We start from the raw sequence: 17,834 nt of genomic DNA on the forward strand, positions 1-17,834 counted from the left end.
ATCTTGACAAACTGGAGAAATGGTTGAAAATAAATAGAATGAAGTTCAATAAGGACAAATGCAAAATACTGCACTTAAGAAGGAATAATCAATTGCACAGATACAAAATAGAAATGACTGTCTAGGAAGGAGTACTGCAGAAAATGGATCTGGGGGTTATAGCGGTTCACAAAATAAATAAAAGTCAAAAATGTAATGCAGTACTATTGCGAAAGAAACAAACATCATTCTGGGCTGTATTAGCAAGAAGAAGGAAGGAAGAGTCAAGAAATAATTCATCCACTCTATTCAGCACTGATCAGGCCACAACTAAAGTAAATACGTCCAGTTCTGCGCACCACACGTTGGGAAAGATGTGGACAAATTGGAGACAGTCCAGAGAGAGAAAAATGATTAAAGGTCTAGGAAACAAGACCTATGAGGAAAGGAGGGCGGGGGGGGGGGGGAATTGGGTTTGTTTAGTTTGGAGAATAGAAGAAAAGGCTGAGGGGGCACATGATAACATCTTCAACTATGTAAAAGGTTGTTGTAAAGAGAAGGGTGATAAATTGTTCTTTCTCCACCAGGACAGGATAAGAAGTAATGGACTTAAATTTCAGCAAGAAAGATGTAGATTAGACATTAGTAAAAAGTTCCTAACTGTAATAATAATTAAGCACTGGAACAAATTACCAAGGGAGGCTGTGGAATCTCGATCACTGGAAATTTTAAGAACAGGGTAGACAAACACCTGTCAGGAATGTTTGTGCAGGGGACTGGACAAGATGACCTATTAAGGTACCTTCCAGTATATGGTTCTATGGTAAGGATGCATGCAGGTTTTGGACCTTAAAATGTTCTTGCTCTTAGTGCTTAATGAAAGCTAGTGCATAAATTAATTTTGGCAATGTTTGTTCAAAATAATATATTACAATCTAAGAATTGTTTTCTGTGTGTTCAAATAGACATTATTAAAATCTCCTCCATAAAGACTTTATTTATAAAAAAGAAAAAAAAAGGTATAGTTGAATAACTACATAGTAAAACTTAAGTATTTGTCAGAAGCTGTGATGGTTCACATGTGGTAGATTAGAGATTCCAGAAAGTGAGGTGTGTTTGTAGATCCTGATTCAGGGAAGTATTTAAGTGCATGCCTAATTTTAAGCATGTGATTAGCCCTACTAATTACAATGGGACAAATCATATGCTTAAAATTAAGCATGAATTTAAGCACCTTGTTGAATCTGGGAATTAGGGTTTAATTCTCCAAACTAACTCTTAAAAGCCTGACTAAAAATGAGAAACAAAACTCAGGTTCAGAACAAACGCCCCTGTTACATCAGGAAATTGTGCTTCTGCTAGAAATGTTTTTACCACGTCTTCTTGAATGTTTGCTTCTCAAGCAAAATTTTGTGCCATTAAAATATTTTGGCTGCCTCTCTTGTTTTATATATATCTTCATGTATGTGTGCATTTCTCTACCATCTTTTTCCTTGAATAATCCTGTAATATGCAGAGGCAACATAAAAAGCAAACTGTTTTTATACATCACCATGTGAATTGACAACTTCATACTCTATTTACAATATAACATTATCATGCTGTTGGAGTAAGACTCCTAAAAGAAAATAAATCAAGGAACTGAAAGTATTCTAAATTTTGCTACTTACTTTCATGTATTTTAATGCCAGTGTCCAACAGCTAACTGTAATGTGTTAATTTAAAAAAAATATTTTGGCTGTAGTGTTTTTAAAATATTACCTGGAAGAAATAACAAACAGGTCTTCAGGTGTGTTGGATTTGTACTAATGCTGGAATGCCAGAACTGATATGTTAACATAGACACTGGCTTAAAAAAAATATTTTAATCATTTTGCAAATTGCAATTAAACGTTTCTCATTTATCAAATGTATGTATTTTTTTGAAAAAGAAAATATGTAGTTAAAAATCACCTTGGGACTCCCAAAGCAATGCAAAGATCACTGCTTAGTTGCAGTTTTATAACTTCTCTCCCAACCAAACGAAAACAACCTAGTGTGTTATGCAGATGACCCATTTACATTTCTCCAAAACATTTCTATTTAATTATTCCTATAAAATGTGGGGAAAACTTTCTTAGACTTCTGTATGTTAATATTTGACTTAAAAATGTATTTGACAATTGTACACGTGAATAAGGATACAATGGATCAGGAATCAAATATGAGCCTGCTTAAATAATTTTCAAGATTTTCTGGTTCACGTGTAGTGATATTGAACTCTTTAGTCATAGGCTTTAATTTGTGCATGGTGCTGACCTGATGCTGTGCAGGGACACTCACTGCATCCCTTCATTCAATTCACTCTAATTATCCCCAACTTCCTGGGGAGCCTGCTTGGAACTGGCCATGAATGTTTGTTGTTAAGTATTAAGATATTAGGCTACCCTGGTTACATGTAACAAAGTAGTTTTAGGCAGTGAATTTACATATAGATGATCAGTACAGGAAGCTGAAATTATATTTGTCATGATTTTATTTAATCAAATACAAAGTATATATTGAAATAAAACATTTTGACAGTGACTTAAGCTTGGGTCAAATGAAATGTGATTTAATGTTACTTTGAGTTCTTGTACATTGATGTTTAATTTCAGTGCACATTCTAGAAGTGGCTATGGTATGTTAATTATCTTTGAAACAATCAGATTTGTGTGCATATTTCAGGGTGGTGGTAATTATTTTTGCTGGGAGCATCTGTTAATGCAGAATTTTGCCTCTTCAGGTTCATGTGAAAATGGCGGATGAGGCTGTCTGTGTTGGCCCAGCTCCCACCAGCAAAAGCTACCTCAACATGGATGCCATCATGGAAGCCATTAAGAAAACCAGGGCCCAAGCTGTGAGTCTGAATGAGTCTATCTGCTGCAGCTGTTTCATATATAGAAAGCAGAAAAGCCAGAGTTTGTATTTAAAAAAAAAAGTGATTGAATATGCTATTCCAGTTAGTTCATGTCACATGAGTTAAATGTGGCCGAAATCGCTACTGGAAATCAAAGGCTTTGTAGCATCTGGCAGTTCTGGTCGCTGATCCTGCAGGTGGCTGCTGGATTCAGCTTTCACACCAGGGAGCAGCTTCAGTTCATTCCCAAATTTGCTTGGGGAAAAAAAACCCAATTAGTTTTGAGCACTAACCCTTTCCATGCCATAACAGCTTTTTTCTGATGTTTTTATAAATTGTGTCCAAAAAAGGCTTTTGTTTAAATTTGTTTTTAATCATTTTTAAAATTACACACACAATTACACTTGTGAAAAGGTAAATGGTGCATCCAATAATTATTTTTGTTGTTTCATAGTGTTCCACAAAATGCACATTAGCATAGACGGGTAAATATGGCTCCTGTTGTCTGCCCCCCTCCCATCCCAATGGGCTAGAGATCCAAAGTTTAACAGGGATTATATTGGAAAAACAAACATACATATAACTGATTGGAATAATGCTTTTTGCTGTGGTACCAGTGAATTAAATGCATTACTATGTACAAAAACATCTTTAAATAAAATTTGATGGATGGAATCAGTCAACACCAGTAATTACCCTGGAGTGGCTCAGTTAGTATTACTGTTTCTTTTGAAATAAATGTGTTTCAGTATGGTGCTTGCAAAAAAACCAAAACAAAAACCCTTTGAAATTAAATTTACAAATAGTACAGATGCTTACACTGTTTGAGACAACGAAGATAAAAATAGTTTATTCTATAATCTTTAGTCTGTCGGAATGTTTCTTTAGTTGACAGTTTATATAAAATAAAAAGTGCTGTTTTTGTGTAAATATGCAGAATTTTTATTAGAGTGGGGATAGCACGTGGGGATACATAATTTTGATCTGAGGACACATTGCTTTCGTCCCTGCTGAAAAAGCAGAGCACATTATCCCATTGATCACTAGCAGTGCTAGGAACATGAGAGGTGGTAGAACTTTTAATGGTAGACACTAGAACTACTGTTAACATCTTATGCTAAAACAATTTTTGGGAGGGAATAGGTGGGGCGGGTGGTTTAAAGAGGAAGAGAAAGGGTGTGGTTGAGGATACATGTTGAGATATCTGTAGTAGGAGAAGTGTGGCAAAAAAAGAAACAAAAAAGATCATAGAATATCAGGGTTGGAAGGGACCTCAGATGGTCATCTAGTCCAGCCCTCTGCTCAAAGCAGGACCAATCCCCAACTAAATCATCCCAGCCAGGGCTTTGTCAAGCCTGACCTTAAAAACCTTAAAGGAAGGAGATTCCACCACCTCCCTAAGTAACGCATTCCATTGCCTCTGTCACTAGGTTGCCTCCCTCATTCAGTAAGGGGCCCACGCTTTCCTTGACTTTCTTCTTGTTGCTAACATACCTGAAGAAACCCTTCTTGTTACTCGTAACACCTCTTGCTAGCTGCAACTGCAAGTGTGATTTGGCCTTCCCAATTTCACTCCTGCATGCCTGAGCAATATTTTTATACTCCTCCCTGGTCATTTGTCCAATCATCCACTTCTTCTAAGCTGCTTCTTTGTGTTTAAGATCAGCAAGGATTTCACAGTTAAGCCAAGCTGGTCACCTGCCATACTTATTATTCTTTCTACACATCGGGATGGTTTGTTCCTGTAACCTCAATAAGGATTCTTTAAAATACAGCCAGCTCTCCTGGACTCCTTTCCCCCTCATGTTGTTCTCCCAGGGGATCCTGTCCATCAGTTCCCTGATGCTTTTCAAGGTCTGCTTTTCTGAAGTCCAGGGTCCATATTCTGCTGAGCTCCTTTCTTCCTTGTGTCAGGATCCTGAACTCGACAATCTCATGGTCACTGCCTCCCCAGTTCCCATCCCTTACTTTTACTTCCCCTACTAATTCTTCCTAGTTTGTGAGCAGCATGTCAAGAAGAGCTCTGCCCCTAGTTGGTTTCTCCAGGACTTGCACCAGGAAATTGTCCCCTACACTTTCCAAGAACTTCTTGGATTGTCTGTGCACCGCTGTATTGATCTCACAGCAGATATCAGGATGATTGAAGTCTCCCATGAGAACCAGGGTCTGCGAGCTAGTAACTTCCGTTAGTTGCCAGAAGAAAGCCTCGTCCACCTCATCCCCCTGGTCTGGTGGTCTATAGCAGACTCCCACCATGACACCACCCTTGTTGCTCACACTTCTAAACTTAATCCAGAGACTCTCAGGTTTTTCTGCAGTTTCATACCGGAGCTCTGAGCAGTCATACTGCTCTTTTACATACAATGCAACTCCCCTACCTTTTCTGCCCTGCCTGTCCTTCATGAACAGTTTATATCCATCCATCCATGACAGTACTCCAGTCATGTGAGTTATCCCACCAAGTCTCTGTTATTCTAATCACATCATAATTCCTTGACTGTGCCAGGACTTCCAGTTCTCCCTGCTTGTTTCCCAGGCTTCTTGCATTTGTGTATAGGCACTTAAGATGACTTGCTGATCGTTCCACTTTCTCAGTATGAGACAGGAGCCCTCCCCTCTTACGCTCTCCTGTTCGTGCTTCCTCCCGGTATCCCACTTCCCCACTTACTTCAGGGCTTTGGTCTCCTTCCCCTGGTGAACCTAGTTTAAAGCTCTCCTCACTAGGTTAGCCAGCCTGCTTGCGAAGATGCTCTTCCCTCTCTTCGTTAGGCAGAGCCCGTCTCTGCTTAGCACTCCTCCTTCTTGGAACACCATCCTGTGGTCAAATAATCCAAAGCCTTCTCTCTGACACCACCTGCATAGCCATTCGTTGACTTCCACGATTCTCTATCCGGGCCTTTTCCTTCACAGGGAGGATGGACGAGAACACCACTTGCGCCTCAAACTCCTTTGTCCTTCTTCCCAGAGCCACGTAGTCTGCAGTGATCCACTCAAGGTCATTCTTGGCAGTATCATTGGTGCCCACATGGAGAAATTGGAAGGGGTAGCAATCTGAGGGCTTGATGAGTCTCGGCAGTCTCTCCATCACATTGTGAATCCTAGCTCCTGGCAAGCAGCAGACTTCTTGGTTTTCCCAGTTGGGGCTGCAGATAGATGACTCAGTCCCCCTGAGGAGGGAGTCCCCGACCACCACCACCTGCCTCCTTCTCTTGGGAGCGGTAGTCGTGGAACCCTCATCCCTAGGACAGTACATCTCATGCCTTCCAATCGGCGGAGTCTCCTTCTGCACCCTTCCCGCAGATGTATCATCTAGTCCACTCTCTGCATTAGTACCTGTGGAGAGAACATGAAAATGGTTGCTTATCTGTATCTGCATTGCTGGTACATGGATGCTCTCCTTTCTTCTTCTGGAGGTCACATGCTGCCAAACTTCTTCACCGTCCTTCTGTACCCACTGCGCAGCCTGCTCTGAATCTTCAGAATGTTGTGTCCGGAGAAGCATATCCTGATGTCCGTCCAGGAAATCTTCAATTTCTCTGGTGCAACGCAGGGTCAATACTTGTTTCTCCAGACCTTGAACCTTCTCTTCCAATATGGAGACCAGCTTGCACTTTGTACAGACAAAGTTGCTTCTGTCCTGTGGAAGAAAGACAGACAAACATGGCACATCCTGTGGAGGTAACAGCTGAACACTCCCCATTCATATTACCTTCCTTCTAAGAGCTTCTTCAGGTGCTGTAGTAACTACTCAGAGAAGCCTGCAAGATGAAAGCCTAAGTGGGCTCTCCTCTCTTAGCATCTCCACTGTTCACCGCTCAGCTGGTTCGCAGCTGACTGGCTTTTTATTCTCTGATCATATCTGTGCCTCTGGAGACAGTGCCTCCCTTCTGTCAAAGACAAGACGTGCTGCCTCCAGAAAAGCCAGTTCAGACAATGCATGTTAACAGATGTGATTTAGGAGACCCAAATCACTTAACCTATGCTGAGGACAATCAATCTTGAAATGTTGAACTAATTTAAATAATTGGTGAGACACTGTCTCACCTTGACATGTCCAACTGTCTGTGTATTGATTTCTAGTCTTTGAAACCTGACAAATTTTAAAACTCACCTTGGTTTTTATTTTCAAAGGTCCACCCAGGATATGGATTTCTTTCAGAAAACAAAGAATTTGCCAGGCGTCTGGTAAGGTGTTTTTTGTTTTTGTTTTGTTTTTCGTTCATGAATCTTTTGCAAAGCACTGGCATGGGAAGGTGTCATAAATGCAGTACATTAATTGGGAACCAGTGTCTTAGAAGACTGAGAACATTGTTGCAGCATATTTAGAGATTAAACTGCACATATTCCAGAACAGCACTCTAACATGAAGAGATGGATTGTGATTGAACATACCTGAAATATCAAAATATCAATTCATAGAACACTTAAAGGTTATATTAAAATAAAGGGATTCTGTCCCTGGGGGAGGGGGGCATTTTAATGGTATGTCTGGATTTTTGTGTTCTGAGAAGAGGATGGTGAGGATGTTGAAAGGATTTTCCCATTATAAATTTTATAATATTACTGAAAAGTATACATTTTCACATGTAATTAACTATGTTTTTATAATACAAAAGCTGACTGAATTTATTAAATTTATTTTAATGATTGAACCAAGGACTTAGTTCTGCCAATACTTTTATTAGGACTATTCAGTTGCATAAGAGTTTTTATGATTGGGCCTAGAATGAAAGAGCCAAATTCACGGTGAGGAGCTTGATTCTGCATCCACTGAAGACAATGGTAAATCCCACATTGTTTCTAGTGGTGTAGGATCTGGTAATTTAGTTTTATTATAGTCTGCTTCTCAACTTTCAGTAGAAAATTGTTCTTGTCTCCTTGGACCCAGAGAGTCATTAGAGCCAATGGGCAGAAGCTTCACTGTTCTTTACAAGGAATTCCTGTCTCAGACTTGACAAATTCACTACCCCTAATACACCACTCATAATTATTATTGGACGCATGTACATGTAATATGTCAGGAATAATGTAACTATACTTAAAACTATGCCTTAAGGTCTTGTCGGGAAAGTGAGTTATCGGCAATCATGTGTCTCTTTGCTGGCCAATTCAAGCAGGAGGGAGTTGATGCTCCTCTCTGCCTAGCTGTTTATGTAATGTTGCAATGGTAGACAATTGAGCAATACAACACAGAAAAGTCAGTGGAAAACCATCAGACAAACTATATACATTAAAACCATTTGGAGGTGAAAAGGGAACATTATAACAGTCAGGGGATTTCCCTGCTTAGGAATAAAGACAAAAGACCGCTGCAGTATATCCGGGGAGAAGGACACTGCATCCATTCACTGAGGAGACATCTTGTTGAGCGGAGGTTTTTCATGAAAAATTGGATCCTGGTTCCTGAGAAACCAGCCAACTTTGCAACAGACTGAACCTTTGGAGAGAGAACCTATTTTATTAGACAGGAAAGATAACTATTAATAAATGTAAGCCCTAGTTCACATTTTATTATTTTGTTTTGTATTTTAACCATTTCTTTCCTTCACTCTCTCGTTTTTAGTGGAGTTTGTTCTTTTGTAAATAAACCTACTTTTGTATTATAACTGCTGATAAGTGCTGTGCATTATACAGGAGTGGTAACCTCAGGTAAAACTGGTAAACAGGGGTACCATGTTCCTTTGGGAGTCGAGGTTTGGGAATTTCTGAGAGTAGCCAGTCTCAAGGGGCTGCATATCACAGGAGAACACTTCAAGGGACTTTGGGGAGTGGGGTGCACCTATTGTTAATCTGCAAGGCAAAAGCAAGCTGGCATAGCCCAGAGGAAAGTGCTTGAGAGGCTCACAAGCTGGTGGTGTTAGGGACCTAACCCCAGCTATCACAGGCAAGACTCCCTCTTGCTGGAGGCAGGAACTAACAAGGTGACTCTCAGTCCTGGGTACCCTGAGAACCATCACATCTCCAACCATGTAACTTGATTACGTTTTAATTGAAAAGTGTGATTTGTTTAAAGCTCACATATTTTAAGTAGTAAGGAATATTTGTTACCATTTTGAAATAAGTAATTAAGAGTATTTGTACCCTATTATTCATGTTTGAAGCATGAGTGTAAGGAAAATACAAGAATGGAGAAAAGTGTTGTGACATTACAGAGGATATTGGTAAATAGTCCTTGGTTTCCCTTGTCTTACCTGGTCTGTGCTCATTTTGTTCAGGATTCCAGCTGTAAGGTGGGGGAGGGAAAGGGCGGGGCTTAGTTGCCCTGGGTATCCAGCTTTAATGGATGCCATCCCGCCAGTAAGAAAACTTTAGTTGTAAGTGGAATACAGAACCCTTGCTATCTTTAATCACCATGCTGCAAAAAGCAGACAAATAAACAAGAGCACAGATTCTGCATGATGCTATATGCATCCTGAAAGTTGCTGAGCATCATAGAATCATAGAATATCAGGGTTGGAAGGGACCTCAGGAGGTCATCTAGTCCAACCCCCTGCTCAAAGCAGGACCAATCCCCAATTAAATCATCCCAGCCAGGGCTTTGTCAAGCCTGACCTTAAAAACTTCTAAGGAAGGAGATTCCACCGCCTCCCTAGGTAGCGCATTCCAGTGTTTCACCACCCTCCTAGTGAAAAAGTTTTTCCTAATATCCAACCTAAATCTCCCCCACTGCAACTTGAGACCATTACTCCTTGTTCTGTCATCTGCTACCACTGAGAACAGTCTAGATCCATCCTCTTTGGAACCCCCTTTCAGGTAGTTGAAAGCAGCTATCAAATCCCCCCTTATTGTTCTCTTCCGTAGACTAAACATTGCCAGTTCCCTCAGCCTCTCCTCATAAGTCATGTGTTCCAGTCCCCTAATCATTTTTGTTGCCCTCCGCTGGACTCTTTCCAATTTTTCCACATTCTTCTTGTTTTATATAAACTAAAGTTGGAAGGAGTTGTGTCTACTTGGTACCTTCCTGGTTTGCCCCCCAGATCTGGTAAAACATCTTAAGTTTTAACTTTGTACAGCTAGCAGTTTGTCCATTCTAATTGCTCTGACTGTGTGAAGAACAGTATGTTGGCCAGAGCTCAAAATGACTCCTTTTACTCATTTTGTTTTTAACTGTAAGTGAATTCTGTTCCCACTGGATTACTCTAGTATGATAGCTAGTTTTAGTTAGCAATTTCCTTAAAAATATAAAAAGAAACAAAAGTATTTGCTCATGTTGTATAACTATTATGTTGTATATTTTGCTGTCAAACTTTGAAATTTGATAGTCATTATCCCAAACTGGGCACATTTCCTAGTAATCTGGTGGTTATTTGGTGGTGTGGATTACACTCTGGGTGACAATCTGGAACATTCTTTGGGCAGAACTAAGTAGAACGAAACAAAAGGGATTTCCCTCCCCCTCAGAATATCTGCTGATTCTCATTTGTATCTGTGAGATAAAATGTCTAGAAGTGTATTCAGATCTGGCTGGTGCGATAAATTTAAAATATTTTTTAAATTGTTTTTCACAAATTTGCTCACTCTGTTATATAAAACCAGAATACAATTTATAATGCTTTAAATTAATGTTTACTTTTTAAAAATGCTCTACATAAAAGTTGCATTTAAGGCCCAGTCCTGTTCCCATTGGGTGCAGAATCATGCTCTCAGAGAACTACTTAATGTAATGATTCCTTGTCTTTCTTACTGACCATTATTGGTATTTCTCATCCATATATTTAGGCTGGAAACTGAAGGCTCATACATTTCTCTTCATTCCGATCTATCACAACTGTCATGAATTAATGCTAGGGCTGTCAATTAATCGCAGTTAATGCCTGCGATTAACTGAAAACAAAAATAACACATTATTTTTTTTAATGGTATTAATCATATGACTCTGGGCGGGGAGGGAGGCATTAGCTGCAGAGGGACCTAACTGTGTCAGAACAGGTGTAAAAAGAAAAGGAGTACTTGTGGCACCTCAGAGACCAATATGCCTCCAGAGGGTGGGAAGAGGAGAGAAAAGGAAGTGGCTTCCATCCTGGCTCCAGTAGAAATATAGGGATCCTGCTCTACCATACCCCATTGCCCCCGTACAGCTCCTCGCTCCGGGTAGTGGGGAGGGGGTCCCCCATGGAGAACAGGGGCCTGGCGAGCTCAGCCTCCCTGCACCAGCCTCTCCTCCCCGCCACATGCTGAGTCCCTGAGGTAAAACCCACCCTCCCTTGCAAACAACTGAAGGGAGCCCACCTAGCTCAGTAAAAGGAGGTGAGCCTGGTGAGCCCAGTACCAGAAACCACTCTTCTAGCAGCTACAAGACATTTCCTCGTCCTGCACCAGACATGGCTTGCTTCACCACTCCTCCCCCCCCCATTCTTCCTGCCCATCCTCATAGTCACCCCTGTCCTTTTGGACTCTCCTCCTGCACAAGTCATTGCTTGCTAATGCTCCCTGAACACTGAATGCAGACTTCTAAGATGAAACTGCCTTCCTCTTTGGACAGGAGGTGCATCTGGTGAGCTCAGAAACCCAGCTCAACAGGAGCAGCATCAAGAATTCACCTTTCTCCTGCACAACACCCCTCCCATCTCCAGAATACTGACTTTCTGAGATTAAAAAAATCTTATCCCTTCAATAATCCAAGACTCCTCTGGAGACGCATACATAATAAAGGCTAACCCAGCTGCAGCAGGGGAAAAAAAGCCTCTTGTACAATTCACTCTCCCACTGAATGCTAAAATCCTGAGGTGAAATTTTTCCATATCCGCGACAAGGACTGAGTGGATTTGCAGGCTCTAAAGTTTTATATTATTTTATTTTTGAGTGAGTTATATTAAAAGAAAAAAAATTCTACCTTTGTAAGTTCAACTTTCATAATAAAGAGCTTGCGTAACAGTAGTTGTACGAGGTGAATTGAAATACTATTTTTTGTTTTTTGAAGTGCAAATATTTGTAATAAAATATATAGTGAACAGTGTACACTTTGTATTCTGTATTGTAACTGAAATCAATATATTTGAAAATAGAAAACATCAAAAATATTTAAATGGTACTCTATTGTTTAACAGTGTGATTAAAACCGCAATAAATCGTGATTAATTTTTTTAATCTCACGATTAATCACGATTACTCTTTTTAGTCGCTTGGCAGCCCTAATTAATACACAGTAGCATGGGTTGGGTTTTTTTATTTTGGGGTTTTTCTTTTTTTTGCTCTCATTGGTTGCTCTTCATACTTTAAAGTAATGATAAAATACATTTATGCCCTGATGCAGCCATGTACATCAGAAGCTATTCCACGCAGTTCCACAAAGGTAAAAAGGAAATATACTAAATATTATAAAGTCTCTGTTCTGTCTATAAGAGCAATAATGAGCTGAAAGCAGAGCTTTGTCTTTAATTAACACATGGAAGGTCAGTTCATATGTAATCCTATTGTGTGTGATTTGAACAAAAACATGTCGTCTTGGTCATTATTGCTGAAATGCTTCATGGAAAAACACACACTGACAAACAGTTCTACTAAAGGAAAGTAATCTGCAATGGTTTTAACGCGCTGATCAAATAATCTGTTTGCCAAATTATTTTCCCTTTTTTCCCTGCTTGGTTTCTCTTGTTCCCTTTAGCAAATAAATGAACTGCAAGAGCATATGCACAGTCGGGATTTTAAAAAAATCCTGTGAGTTTTGACAAAGTATCTTTTGAAAAGTGAAATTTACTTGCACCTAAAAATCTGAGGTGGTGTTTGAAAGGATCCTATCAAAGCCCGTTTCTAAGAGTCCACTCAGTCACCTCTCTAGGTTTATCCATTCCATTTTCCTCTGGTGACTTAGAAATGTAGTGGACCATTTTTTTTTCTGTATTGAAGTGAGGCTCTATTGTGGATTTCATAATCCAAATTTAAGGTCAATGTCTCAGATATTAAGACTTTTTTTTTAAAATGTTTTATGATCTTGTAATTTTAAATAAACCAGTGAGGTAAATAACACTGAAGTTTGACGTACACTGGATACTTAAATTCTATTTTAATAAACTGATAAAATGTACATCATCAAGCAAGTGTGTTGGGTACCTGAGAACCCTATTTTACATTCTAATGTTTCACAGGTTTGAGATTTCCAGCCTATAACTCTGTTAATGCCTTATGTAGAGAGAATGATTTATTAACTGAGGCTACTTAATTCAATGCACAAATAAGTCATTACTTGTAAATGCAATTATAAGCATAAATTACGAGTAATCAACTTGAGTTTTGCTGGTGGAATAATTGAATAACATCCTGTATTGACAGAAATCTAAAGATGGAGTTGTCAAATTTCATTTCCTAATAAAAATAGATTTTGAATATGTTTTACTGTATGTCATGGAAAAGATTTTCAAAGGCATAAATGACAGCTAGGAGTCTAATTTCAGTAAAGGTAAATGAGTTAGGTGCCCAACAACTATTTATGCCCTTGAAATCTGTCTCTGTGTTGTAGAAGGAGTGGTTGTGACCCCCGATGTTTAGGTCGCGTAACACTTCCAGTATAAAATAGAAAGTGTTCTTCTGATCTTTTTGAGAAGCTGTAACATCTGCATTGTTTGCAACAAGCCTTTGAAATCTGGCCAGGGGAATGCTCTGTGGCTAGAGAGATTTCTTCTTGACCCATGGATCAGTTATTAATTTTTTAAAAATAGCCATTTCTCTTTCCTTGCTGACATTTGTCAGGAAAATTTTGGCAGCATGCCAAAGTAATAACTGATCGAAAACAGTCTAATGAGCCAGGACCACACAGTAGCACCACCATCACCACCATCCTATACACTGCACTGGGAATGCCTGGGAGTTACCAGATCAGCTGTAGCAGTGCAGGTGGAGAGAGTTGGGGCAGGCCCATACTTGGAGCATCCCTTTACACCTTGCATGTTGTCCCAGTGGCCCATTCCTCTCTGGGGGCACCACATGAGGCAGGAGTTTCCCCAGCTCCTGGTGGATGGGGGAGAGAACAGGTGACGGGCTGGTCTACTTCAACCACCCTCTAGACTCAGCACCTGGCTCCAGGAGCTCATCCATTCCCTTTCCGGGATTACCAGCCTTCTCCCGTTACCAGCTAATACTTGTTTGTTAGTCCTGAAGCTCAAGTGGCACAAGTTTGAAGATCAGGGTTCAAACCATGATGATGATGCATGATGGGGTAGTGTGTGTTGCACATAATGGTGTCTGTTTTTACCTTTTTAATTAAACTAAACAAAACTAGAAAATCACTATGAAAAAATCTGTTAAAAGAACATTATTTAGATTACAAAGTTAAATGCTTGAAAATTAGGAAATGCTATACTATTTTTTTTCCACTGGAATACTGTTCCATTCAGTGTATGGGAATATATACACCAAAGGGAAGAAATAAGATTGCACATGCAACTTTAAATTTAGCATTTTCTTAATTTTTGAGTGCTTGACTTTGCAACCTAAATAATATGGTTTTAACAGGACTTTTTTGTATGTAATCTACAGTAGTAGACATGGATGAAGATCTTGGTTCCATTCTGATGGTGAGATACAGATCTTCACTTTTGCAGTACTTTGACATTTTCATTAAACCCTTTTTTTTGTTTCTTTAGTGCTCTTCTAGTAATTACTGTACAACATGGCTAAGAAAAGGACAAAGCAGACAGTGCTATTTTTTTAACCTTTGAAGGCTATATTGAGATTCTTGGTGGAATTAAATTAAAAAAAAAACAAAAAAACCCTTAGCAAAATAGCTGAAGAAACAAGATATGTATGGAAGTAACTAATATAAGTCTTGTTTTTCCTGTTACCTCAAACTACTCTAATTCTTTGTGTGGCATTCTGTGTAATAAGAATCTGAAGCCTGTGCCTACAATGAACTCAGTGCAGGTGGACCCATGTCTCCACAGAGCTAACTGCAGAATTCTCACCTTTAAAGTGTAAGCTTTGGTGGTAGGGAGTAGAGACTTCCCTTTGTGTTACAGCACGTCATGTACACTTAATGGCACTGTGTAAATAAGTAGGGGGATTTAATTTTGCTTGAAGGACTCTGTCTTGTTTTGACTCAGTCTTGACAAATTTGTGATATGTGGCGATGAGGGTGCTATCATGCTGGCACAGTCCTAGCGAGACACTGTATGCAGATTTTTCTCAAAGCCTAAAATGAAAGGAAGGAAAACTGACAACCACTTATTTGCTTTGACCCTTATCTTTCTTTAGTAGTTCTTCAAAATACACTATTTAAGCTTGAAATATAATGGGTTGAAATTAGTTCTATTTTGGGAAATGTTAGGTATGAACTAGGGCTGTCCAGCGATTTAAAAAATTAATCGTGATTAATCATACTGTTAAACAACAATAGAATACCATTTTATTTAAATATTTTTTGATGTTTTCTACGCTTTCAAATATATTGATTTCAATTACAAGACAGAATACAAAGTGTACAGCACTCATTTTATATTTATTTTTGATTTACAAATATTTGCACTTAAAAAACAAAAGAAATAGTATTTTTCAGTTCACCTAATACAAGTACTGTAGTGCAATCTTTGTTATGAAATTTGAACTTAAAAATGTAGGATTATGTACAAAAAAATAACTGCACTCACAAATAAAACAATGTAAAACTTTAGAGCCTACAAGTCCGCTCAGTCCTACTTCTTGTTCAGCCAGTCTAGTTTGTTTACATTTGTGGGAGATAATGTTGCCCGCTTCTTGTTTACAACGTCACCTGAAAGTGAGAACAGGCATTCACATGGCACTGTTGTAGCTGGTGTCGCAAGATCTTTTTCCGTGCCAGATGCACTAAAGAGCCATATGTCCCTTTATGCTTCAACCACCATTCCAGACATGTGTCCATGCTGATGACGGGTTCTGCTCAACAATGATCCAAAGCAGTGTGGACCAACACGTGTTCATTTTCATCATCTGAGTCAGATGCCACCAGCAAAAGTGTTTTTTTTTTGTTTTTTTTTGGGTCTTTCGGGTTCTGTAGTTTCTGCATCAGTGTTGCTCTTTTAAAACTTCTGCAAGCATGCTCCACACCTTGTCCCTCTCAGATTTTGGAAGGCACTTCACATTCTTAAACCTTGGATTGAGTGCTGTAGCTATCTTTAGAAATCTCATGTTGGTACCTTCTTTGTTTTTTGTCAAATCCGCAGTGAGAGTGTTCTTGAAATGAACAAAATGTGCTAGGTTATCATCTGAGACTGCTATAATATGAAATATATGGTAGAATGTGGGTAACACAGAGCAGGAGACATACAAGTCCCCCACACGGAGTTCAGTCACAAATATCATTAACGCATAATTTTTTTTTTTAATAATCATCATCAGCATGGAAGCATGTCCTCTGGAATGGTGGCTGAAGAATGAAGGGGCATATGAATGTTTCGCATATCTGGCACATAAATACCTTGCAATGCCTGCTACAAAAGTGCCACGTGAACATCTATTCTCACTTTCAAGTGACATTGTAAATAAGAAGTGGGCAGCAGTATCTCCCGTAAATGTAAACAAACTTGTTTGGGTGAAGGAGAAGTAGGACTGAGTGGACTTGTAGGCTCTAAAGTTTTACATTTCTTTGTTTTTGAGTACAATTATGTAACAAACAAAAAAACTACACTTGTAAGTTACACTTTCACGATAAAGAGACTGCACTACCCTACTTATATGAGGTGAATTGAAAAATACCGTTTCTTTTGTTTGTTACTTTTACAGTGCGAATATTTGGAATAAAAAATAATATAAAATGAGCAATGTACACCTTGTATTCTGTTTTGTAATTGAAATCAATGTATTTGAAAATGTAGAACATCCAAAAATATTTAATAAATCTCATTTGGTATTCTATTGTTTAGCAGTGTGATTAAAACTGTGATTAATCGCAATTAACTTTTTTGAGTTAATCATGTAAGTTAACTATGATTAATCGACAGCTCTAGTATGACAATGATAAAAGTATGTGGAATAGGCAGATATTTGTGCCATTCACATTTGGGGAGCCCATTGTTTGAAAAAGAGCCTCTGGCACCAGCCCCTGCAGACTCCTTTCTGAGCAAGCCCATTCTTCAAATGGCAAGGAAGACAGGAGGTGTTCACATAGGTTCTTCTCCTAGGCCCTGATCTTATGAGGTGCTGAATGCCTTGGACTGCCATAGAGATCAGTAGTAGATAAGGCTGTTCGGTGTTCATTAGGATTGGATCCCTCGTGAAGCCCATCCCCTGATTAGTGATAAAACAGAGCAGACATTCCTGTTCAGATTTAGCAGGTCCCCAAACCACCCTATGGAAGAGGAAGTATTGAATATACCTCATTAGGCTTATTTGGATGTAATAAGCCATGTGTTTGGGTTACCTTCATAAACATGCTGAACAAAAAAGTAGCATGCTAAACCTGCTCTCTGACACATGAGTAGCTCTGGTCAAAATACTGACATCAAACCTTAAAATGAGAACAAACTTTTTATTTTCTCTACTGTTTATTTAAAGGGATAGTGTCAGGTGGTTTAGGATCAAGATTTAGATTTTGTAATTCTTCCCCTTGCCCCTCAGTATGTACAAAACTAATTTTTTATGAGGTGTTATGTTTAACTTACAGAATAAATGGGGGGGAAAAAAGAAAATCGTGTTTTGTTTGAGTTTAAACATTCACCTGCAGTATTTGCAACTCAGATGTTGCAGTGCTTTGCCAGTGCATGAGATCCAGAAAGTGAAACTTACTAGTCTTTTTTTTCCATAGGAATGAAATACAAAAAGTAAACAGTGTTTGCTTTTAAATAAGTAGTCAAAAGTAAATTAGAATTGTAAAACTTTTAGTTCAGGTGGTATTGATAAATAGCCTAGGAAATCCATTTTTAAAATACTTTTAACCTGACAGCATCATTTTAAAACATACGCTCTTTTTGGTAACATAATTTAAACATATTCACACTGTTCCGTACTCTGTGGAGCATATTTCAGTCACCCATTTCTACAAGTTTTAGGAAGTAACAGTTGTTTTCATTAA

The 17,834-nt window shown here is 38.9% G+C and overlaps 1 protein-coding gene across 13 annotated transcripts in view; it reads left to right on the forward strand.

Moving 5' to 3' along the window:
• The window catches only part of PCCA (propionyl-CoA carboxylase subunit alpha), a 420,693-nt gene that overhangs the window by 73,920 nt on the left and 328,939 nt on the right, over window positions 1–17,834 (forward strand). For all 13 annotated transcript variants that reach the window (XR_012159457.1, XM_073348756.2, XM_073348763.2 and 10 more), the window contains 2 exons: window positions 2,744–2,857; window positions 6,989–7,042. Coding sequence is in view for 12 of the 13 variants with exons in the window: in XM_073348756.2 (XP_073204857.1) it covers window positions 2,744–2,857; window positions 6,989–7,042 (168 nt within the window). In the remaining variant the exon portion in view is untranslated. The remainder of the gene's footprint in view (window positions 1–2,743; window positions 2,858–6,988; window positions 7,043–17,834) is intronic.

The sequence above is a fragment of the Lepidochelys kempii genome, chromosome 1, assembly GCF_965140285.1.
Source record: "Lepidochelys kempii isolate rLepKem1 chromosome 1, rLepKem1.hap1, whole genome shotgun sequence".
Taxonomy (NCBI): Eukaryota; Metazoa; Chordata; order Testudines; family Cheloniidae; genus Lepidochelys; species Lepidochelys kempii.